The sequence below is a fragment of the Siphateles boraxobius genome, unplaced genomic scaffold, assembly GCF_051911475.1.
Source record: "Siphateles boraxobius isolate OS27281-9 unplaced genomic scaffold, OSU_SipBor_1 32, whole genome shotgun sequence".
NCBI lineage: Eukaryota > Metazoa > Chordata > Actinopteri > Cypriniformes > Leuciscidae > Siphateles > Siphateles boraxobius.
In genome coordinates, this window is record NW_027508942.1 from 4,472,501 (window position 1) to 4,482,153 (window position 9,653).

General features: G+C 38.4%; 1 protein-coding gene across 1 annotated transcript in view; it reads left to right on the forward strand.

Annotated features, from left to right (window-relative positions):
• wtip (WT1 interacting protein) overlaps positions 1-6,001 on the forward strand; it is a 56,949-nt gene extending 50,948 nt beyond the window's left edge. Inside the window, exons 4-8 of the mRNA XM_077194670.1 lie at positions 170-232; positions 589-719; positions 1,164-1,215; positions 1,400-1,468; positions 2,758-6,001. Coding sequence (XP_077050785.1) covers positions 170-232; positions 589-719; positions 1,164-1,215; positions 1,400-1,468; positions 2,758-2,910 — 468 coding nt within the window. The 3' untranslated portion in view covers positions 2,911-6,001. The remainder of the gene's footprint in view (positions 1-169; positions 233-588; positions 720-1,163; positions 1,216-1,399; positions 1,469-2,757) is intronic.
• The last annotated feature ends 3,652 nt before the right edge of the window (positions 6,002-9,653 follow it).

Consider the following 9,653-nt stretch of genomic DNA (forward strand, 5'->3'; position numbering starts at 1 on the left):
CTAGGGGTCGCTGTTTGACAAAAACAGAAATCCTGCATAGTGCCGCTTTAAAAGTAAAAAAAAAAAAAATGTTGTTCAGCAAGGATGCATTAAATTGATCATTGAACTGTAGTGTATGTTGCTGATCAAATATGATGTTGCATCTTAGCTGTGGTGTTTTCTTCAATAGTACTCCGGGTTCCAGCAGACAGCGGAGAAGTGCTTTGTGTGCGGACACCTCATCATGGAGATGGTAGGATCCAGTTCCACCTGGTGCTTTTTCACTATTACTATTGCTCTAATTTATCAGAGGAAGGATCTCTTGTCATTTAAAGTAGTTTTACCATTTTAAATAAATGTGGAACCAAAACTGCCATAATCTCTTGAAATACTCCGGCTCAGTGATGTGTGTCTATACTTAGATACAGAAATGATGTTATTGTGCCTCATTAGTGCTGCATCAGCCAACGGCCATCTCACCTGTGTGTGTGTGTGTGTGTGTGTGTGTGTGTGTGTGTGTGTGTGTGTGTGTGTGTGTGTGTGTGTGTGTGTGTGTGTGTGTGTGTGTGTGTGTGTGTGTGTGTGTGTGTGTGTGTGTGTGTGTTGTAGATCCTGCAGGCTCTGGGAAAGTCGTATCATCCAGGCTGTTTCCGCTGTGTTGTGTGTAAAGAGGGTCTAGACGGCGTTCCCTTCACTGTGGATGTGGAAAACAACATCTACTGTGTGAAAGACTACCACACGTAAGTGATATCTTCACCCTGTTTTATATTTCATAGCCAAGGTGTTTTTGTATAAAAATAAATATTCATAACATCTAGCATTATTATAAAGTGCAACAGTCGGGTTCCGGAAGTAAAAACTCCATTAATTTTCTCCATAGAGAAATTGATTTTGAGCGATAATTTCTAAATTGTTTCTTCTCAAATCAATATTTCATGTGGTGAAAAGCTTCAAAAGTGCAATATTACTTAAATGTCAGTCTTGTTTTAACTTGTTCCTTCGTCTAGGCTCGAAGCTGCTCGCTAGAAACGGAAGATCAATTCAACATTTCATGTCTATTTGTTTAATTATGTTCCATAAGCAAGATATTGTACATCCAGCCACAATATAAGGTGTCCTGATCATCCTGTCGGGATTTATTTTGCAATTACGTAATGTGGTTTTATGTATCTTTGTCTTCACAGGGTTTTTGCTCCTAAATGTGCCTCGTGTAACCAGCCGATCCTCCCAGCACAGGTACAAGAGTTTGAATACAGTAATACTGACTGAGTATTGAGTCACGCTTCAGGACAGAGGCTAACTAGCTGTGTGTGTGTGTGTGTGTGTGTGTGTGTGTGTGTGTGTGTGTGTGTGTGTGTGTGTGTGTGTGTGTGTGTGTGTGTGTGTGTGTGTGTGTGTGTGTGTGTGTGTGTGTTTGTAGGGTTCAGAGGAGACCGTACGGGTGGTGTCCATGGATAAAGATTACCACGTGGAATGCTATCACTGTGAGGTAATTCAGACTCGTTCATAAGTCCGTGGTTTTTGCTGTGAACTACAGGTTGCAGGTTCGACCCTCGTCCTGTCACCGTTATGAAGCGTGTTTAACTTCATGCTATATCAACCCAGACGCTGGTTTACTGTGATTCGTACAGAGGAAAGCGCGTCTGGTAAATGGCACCTAACTAGGGGTCATGTTTACACTCCTGGACAATGCTCTGGAGTTATGTAAGATGTGTTTTGTCTGTATTAGGCCTCGGCTCAGGTATAAATGTGCATTAATATCATGAATCATTGACTGATGACATTCAGCTAAACTTTGAATCTGTGAGGTAAAGTTTTCACTTAAACACGTTTCTCAAAGAGTCAAAGTTCCTATTAAGACTTATTAATTATGAAATCTCAGTTTTTCTGCTAAAGAAAGTGATTTTTGTGCTCCAGTATTATTTTTATATTTTATTAACATATCATTTTAGTAATATTTTGAATGATGTTCAAGTAATTTTCTGAGTCTGCTGAAATTTCAGAAGTAATTTTCTGAATTTAGCAACCAAAAAAAACGGTCAATGAGCAGCTGATTATTATATACATTAATAGAATATATTTTTTAATGATTAAAATGAATATTATATTAAATAAATATAGGCCCTTTATTTAATATTAAAAGATAAACAGTGTATATATCTAATTATAATTGTTATATATATTGTTAGATTTATTTATCAGAAATATATATTTTTATTCAAATTTATTTAAAAAAAATATCATGTATAATAAAATATATATATTAATATATTATATTATATAATAAATATATTAAACAATATAAATGTACTTTTATTAATAATAATAAAATTAATAATTACATATACTGTGTGTGTGTGTGTGTGTGTGTGTGTGTGCTTGTGCTTATATTCAATTGATTACTTTTACATCACTTATCTTTTCCTTATCACGAAAATATGTCTTCCAATTCACAATTTAAACAAAATTGTCATGTGACAGGGTTGAGATTAGGTTAATGGCTGGAAGCCCTTGTCAAAACATTGAATCCATATTTGTTTTTCATGGTAATTTATTTACAATCCAAACCGCAGTTCTGGATTTCTTCCTCTTGCTCTGGATTTCCCCAATTGGCAAATGAAGGAAATAAATTTCCATCTAAAAAGGAAGCGTTGTTCGTTAAATGATTTACAGTGTTGCTCCTGCCACGATGATGTATTATGATGCATGAAAAGGCCTTTTATTGGGCCTGACTTCCTTTCTATCAAACATGCTAAGAAAATAACATGTGTCTTGCAGGATTGTGGTCTTCAGTTAAATGATGAAGAGGGGCATCGCTGTTACCCGCTGGAGGGGCACTTGCTGTGCCACCGATGCCATCTGCACCGGTTAAAGACCCCTGTACCAACACACCCGCCCCCGAGCTACCCGCTACACGTCACTGAACTGTGAACACACGGACTCGCGCTGAACAAGAGAATGGTGTAACGACAAGCAAGAGGATTATTGCTTTCCCCCAAACAATAAACAGGGAAATCGGTCTACATATTTCCACTTGTTTGGGTTTATATGACCAACCAGGGAGGCTTTTATTATTACTTTCATCCCTCATCACCTTCTTCCTCTCACGTTCCGGTCTGGTTCGCTGTATCGAGGGGTTTTCGCTCCGGTCGGGACCCAGAATGAGGTCTTCAGCACTGCCGCAGGGGAACGGAGGGTTTTTTCCTCTGAACGCCAGACAACAGCACTGAACACACACACAGACTGAGATTACGACTTCTTGTGCCTTCATCGAATATCCCGTCACCTCGCTCACTGCCTTCGACATGCACCATTTCTGTTTGCGTGCGTGTGTGTGTGTGTGTGTGTTGTGCCGCTGTTTGTGCCAAGGGTCTTTAAAGGGACAGTTCACTAAAACTGAAAATTGCATTGATCATTTATTCACCCTCATGTTGCTTCAAACCGGTATGACTTTTATTTATTGAAATGCCTTTTTAAGGCAAGACACTACTGGCGAAACCATTGTTTTTCATGCTCTGGTTAATTTTTAGGCTCTTTTGTGTCCAAAACATGTTTTTATTCAGACTGGTTGAAAGAAAACATCCAAAATACACAGTGTTAATGTTATTACACTTTCTCCATTTGTGTCTATAGATTTCAGTTACAACGCATATATTTAAAGGCTGTTTTCTCAAATGGAGACAACGACTAAATATCAACAAGAAATCTGAACCAATGTTCAGATTTCTGTTCTGGAAATGTATGCAAATGAGTGCATATTTAATTAGATAATGCCTTGTTTGCATATTCAAACAACCTTTCAGAAAACGTATAATTCAGAACTATTGTCTCAGTTTACTGTGATTAATCAACTGGGGAATAATAGTGATATTCTGTTAGCTAATATTTTACCCTATTAACCTGAGGTGTCTTGTACAGTTTTGGAATGACGTGAGCGTGAGTGAATAATAGTGAACTGTCCCTTCAAGCATCAATGAAATGCCTACACTAGTGGCGGCAGTGGGCCGAACACTGATGCATTGCTGACACAAAGCTGGCATTTTCTTCTTGTGAAACCTGCTGCATATAGCAGGACTAACAAATGTATATTTTGCAGAAGTCTGACTTTGAATCTCTCTGGCCGGAGTCAGAGAGGCCGTCACGACCTGACACCAGCACAGCGGGGCTGGATCTGTGAACTCTTCAGACACCGGATGAGGTGCCTTTCTGCCTTACATATTCCTTAACGTGGAGGAGACGCACTGTAACGTGTCTCAGGAGACTCTGACGGGACTCTGATGTGCGCCGGGGTCAAAGGTCAAGCCTGGATGTGCTGGACTCAACCAGGCCTGCCAGAGATTACCTGCATTTGTCCTGCAGTCAATTTGTGTGTGTGTGTGTGTGTGTGTGTGTGTGTGTGTGTGTGTGTGTGTGTGTGTGTGACCCGCTGTCCAAACCAGCCGCGATGCAATCAAGCTACGAGCAACAGAACACTTTGCACATGTCAGAATAATAAAGTCATGAACGCGTAAAAGTCTGGGAATGATGTAATGATCAAAACGAAATCTATTTTTGAATAGATTCACGTGAATGAAAATGAGATGCCGCTGAAAGATAATTGCATTGCATCTGGTTTGGACGTGTCGTGAGTGTTTGTCGGTGCGTGTAGTTGTGTATATGTTCATGTACACTAGTGGCTGGACCGCTGTGTGTGTGTGTGTGTGTGTGTGTTCCATATACAGTGACCCTGATAAGTATTTACACACCTAAAAATCTGAAATGCATTACACTCTTGGGAAAACAAAGTTCTATATAGAAGTTCTCGACTCACTTTATGCCAAAAAGGTTCGAAATGTCTTAAATGATTGCATAATACTTACGTATAATGGGTTATTTAAATTTTTTGTAGCGGCATTTTTACGAGCTGTTTAATTCATAAAATAAATTAAAACAAAATGAATTCCTTAACGCTAAATCCATAAATGATGGAACCTCTAAAAGGTTCTATATACTGTATGAAGTGCCTGATGGAATCCTTTAGGTTCCATATAGAAGCTTTTCATCCAAGAGTGTAAATCAAATATCAATGCAAGTGTCATTTGTTATTAAGACACTTTGGACACAAAAAGGAGTTTGTCTGGTTTGAAATGCTAAAAATAGATCTAGTTAGTCAAATCTGACTTCATGAATGCACAAAACTCACGAGGAAGAACCGATCCTGAGGTGTTCAGAGCGTTTGAAGCGTGTAAATGCTTGTCTGGGCCGCTGTACACACTTCTGTCTGCTGTGATACTACTGACATGTTTCCTGACCTGAGAAGATCTGATACGGAGAGTTGTTTTTTAAATCCAGTGATTTCTTCTCTGCAAAGCAGACTGTAAAAGCTTCTGATGTACTCATGTGAAGATGTGTGTTTGCTGACTGATCACTTCTCCTCATCCGGACCGGCTTTTAGTGGTCTAAGAGGTTTCCCGCAGATTTAGCTGAAGCAATATTCTGGATTAATGCCGTCGACTCCCAGAGAAATTTTTTTACCAGCTGATGTATTTTCTATGGTAATCGACAGCATGAATATTCAGTGTAATGACAGAACATTCCTTTAAACAGTTCAGTAACCTTATTTTTCCGCTTTCAGATCATTCCCACCAGTGTGTTGTTTTTTTAAAGTGCATAATATTTTTCTCCACGTTGTCTTAATCCACTTTTAAAACGTACTACTATTGTATAGCACAACGTTAGAGTCCCTGTAAATAAACAGTGTAGAATGTATTTCCTGCATTTATCAGAGATTCCATGAACGGTAGCTTTCCTTCAGTTAGTTCTTAAAAAATGCACATCTTACGTTCTGTTGCATCACTTTTTTATCGTACAATGTTTTGATTTCCTAGATATTTCATAAATAAAGAAAAAGCAAAGTAGATTTATTTATCTAAACGTGAAAAGTTTAAAGTTATTTAATGTATGAAAAGTCGGGGCGTATCATTTAACCGTAGATTTATGTAATCTGCTTTTTCAATAAAGTGGTTTTTTTAGTTAACTTAAACTGTGACTATCATGTTATTTGTGTGGAAACTCGGCTGGGTTCGAAACTACGTCTCATTCACACTCACTTTCATTTACAGTTCTTTTTAATTATGATTTAATAACAAAATAAAACAGGAAAAAACTCTAAGCATTTCTAATAAAATAAAAATCAGTATTAAAGCTAACACTTTATTTCACAGTGTCCTTGTTACATGTAGTTACTATAGTAAGAAATCCTATATCCTAATCCTAATCCTATAGTAAGTACATGTAGTTAATTAATATTACTTAAATGTACAATTACACAGTAACATGGACACCTTAAAATAGTGTAAACTTTATTTTTATATATATACACACACATTAGTACCAGTCAAAGTTTGGAAACATTACTAGTTGTAATGTTTTTGAAAGAAGTCTTATATTACAGAAAAACTATAATATTGTGAACGTAACTTAGAATAATGGTTTACTATTTTATAATACTTTAAAATATAATTAATTTCTGTGATGGAAAGCTGAATTCTCATCAGCCGTTATTCCAGTCTTCAGTGTCACATGATCTATGCAAGCTGTTAGTAAATCTGGTCCTTGAACATCTTGAATGTTTCTTTCAATTGGTTTATTCAAATCAGCATCCCAAGAGCGTGACATCACATCCTGTTGGCCGTACTGACTGTGAAGTCTGAAGTGATTTGCTTCTGAGCGAGACGTTTGCGCTCTCCTTCTCTTCTGTCTGAATCTCCTGGTTTCCAGCACAAACTCTTGTTGTTTTTCCTGTGGTATCAGTGTTTATTCAGCGCTGATATCAGATCAGTAATCTCAGTCCGGCACGCAAACACTCGCCGCACCCTGATGCCTGATAATGCACTTCTCAGTTATGTGTCATTTACATACTGACTTTTTAAATCAAATTATTTGGTAACACTTTATTTTGATTGTCCACTTTAGACTTTAAGTCATTTTGCAGCTACATGTCAAGTTATTCTATTAACCCGAACCATGTCTACTAATACTCAGAGGTGGACAAACTTACTTGAGTGAAAGTACAGATACTACTGGTCTACTACAAGTAAAAGTTGTAAAGACATTTTTTTTTATTTTAGTAAAAGTACAGAAGTACTCGTTTTTTAAAGGTACTTAAGTATCAAAAGTAAATGTCAATGCATTGTTTTATTAGTGTTGCATTGTTGTATGTAATACTTACAGTACTGTATGCCTACTCTCATATCAATATCACTTTTATTTCTAGAACGCAGTTTCAGTGGTGGGATTGAATAAATGCTCTCAGTAACGTCCACAATGGTGTCGGACAAATAGTGACAAATGTTCCCTTAAATAGTGCCCTATTTAAAGCTTTTCGGCTTTCGGTATGAATATGTTAGCCTTACTGTTATCTATAAGCTAGTGTGCTTCAGAACAATGGCAAAATTCACATTTTGAAGACCAAACCCAACGTTGAAAATGAAAATCAGGTTGATGTCAGAATCCGACGTTAGATTGACATTCTCCAACATTGGACAGACGTTGTATTGTGGTTGAAAATGAAAATTGAGTTTCATTTCCAACCAAACTCATCCACTGACTGATGTTACTACTTCTACTCAAGGACCTTGACAGAAATGTAGTGGAGTAAAAAGTACGATATTTGTCTTTCAAATGTAGAAAACTCCAGTAAAGTATACTTAAGTACAGTACTCAAGTAAATGTACCTTGTTACTTTCCACCTCTGCTAATACTCTTTATATGAAAGTTACTTGACATGTAGTTGCAAAGTTCCTCAAAATAAAGTGTTACCAATTATTGTTCTTTTAAAGTGAAGTTGCCATCAGCTTTTGTCTGATTAGTTTTGCCTGTAATCGGATCAGACGAGTAATCGTTTCTTCACTGAATCCACTGCAGCTGCTGGTGTTTTTAATGTTGAGGAGATTTTAGGATTAAACATTGATTAGGTCGTAAACAACAACTTCTTTTAATCTCTGTGCTTTAATTCTAATCTGTGTTCATCTGGGTTTACATCAGACTGCAGAAATATAATACATATACAATTAATAATATTAAAAAAGGAAAATAATGGCATATTAAACATTCAGACTAAAATTGTGTGTTTGTGCGTGTTTCTGTGTGTGTTTGTGCGTGTTTCTGTGTGTGTTTGTGCGTGTTTCTGTGTGTGTTTGTGCGTGTTTCTGTGTGTGTTTCTGTGTGTGTTTGTGCGTGTTTCTGTGTGTGTTTGTGCGTGTTTCTGTGTGTGTTTCTGTGTGTGTTTGTGCGTGTTTCTGTGTGTTTGTGCGTGTTTCTGTGTGTGTTTGTGCGTGTTTCTGTGTGTGTTTCTGTGTGTGTTTGTGCGTGTTTCTGTGTGTTTGTGCGTGTTTCTGTGTGTGTTTCTGTGTGTGTTTGTGCGTGTTTCTGTGTGTGTTTGTGCGTGTTTCTGTGTGTGTTTGTGCGTGTTTCTGTGTGTGTTTCTGTGTGTGTTTGTGCGTGTTTCTGTGTGTTTGTGCGTGTTTCTGTGTGTGTTTCTGTGTGTGTTTGTGCGTGTTTCTGTGTGTGTTTGTGCGTGTTTCTGTGTGTGTTTGTGCGTGTTTCTGTGTGTGTTTGTGCGTGTTTCTGTGTGTGTTTGTGCGTGTTTCTGTGTGTGTTTGTGCGTGTTTCTGTGTGTGTTTGTGCGTGTTTCTGTGTGTGTTTGTGCGTGTTTCTGTGTGTGTTTGTGCGTGTTTCTGTGTGTGTTTCTGTGTGTGTTTGTGCGTGTTTCTGTGTGTGTTTCTGTGTGTGTTTGTGCGTGTTTCTGTGTGTGTTTGTGCGTGTTTCTGTGTGTGTTTGTGCGTGTTTCTGTGTGTGTTTCTGTGTGTGTTTGTGCGTGTTTCTGTGTGTGTTTGTGCGTGTTTCTGTGTGTGTTTGTGCGTGATTCTGTGTTTGTTTGTGCGTGTTTCTGTGTGTGTTTGTGCGTGGTTCTGTGTGTGTTTGTGCGTGTTTCTGTGTGTGTTTGTGCGTGTTTCTGTGTGTGTTTGTGCGTGTTTCTGTGTGTGTTTCTGTGTGTGTTTGTGCGTGTTTCTGTGTGTGTTTGTGCGTGTTTCTGTGTGTGTTTCTGTGTGTGTTTGTGCGTGTTTCTGTGTGTGTTTCTGTGTGTGTTTGTGCGTGTTTCTGTGTGTGTTTGTGCGTGTTTCTGTGTGTGTTTCTGTGTGTGTTTGTGCGTGTTTCTGTGTGTGTTTCTGTGTGTGTTTGTGCGTGTTTCTGTGTGTGTTTGTGCGTGTTTCTGTGTGTGTTTGTGCGTGTTTCTGTGTGTGTTTGTGTTTGTGCGTGTTTCTGTGTGTGTTTGTGGGTGTTTCTGTGTGTGTTTCTGTGTGTGTTTGTGCGTGTTTCTGTGTGTGTTTGTGCGTGTTTCTGTGTGTGTTTGTGCGTGTTTCTGTGCGTGTTTGTGTTTGTGCGTGTTTCTGTGTGTGTTTCTGTGTGTGTTTGTGCGTGTTTCTGTGTGTGTTTCTGTGTGTGTTTGTGCGCGTTTCTGTGTGTGTTTCTGTGTGTGTTTGTGCGTGTTTCTGTGTGTGTTTGTGCGTGTTTCTGTGTGTGTTTGTGCGTGTTTCTGTGTGTGTTTGTGCGTGTTTCTGTGTGTGTTTCTGTGTGTGTTTGTGCGTGTTTCTGTGTGTGTTTGTGCGTGTTTCTGTGTGTGTTTGTGCGTG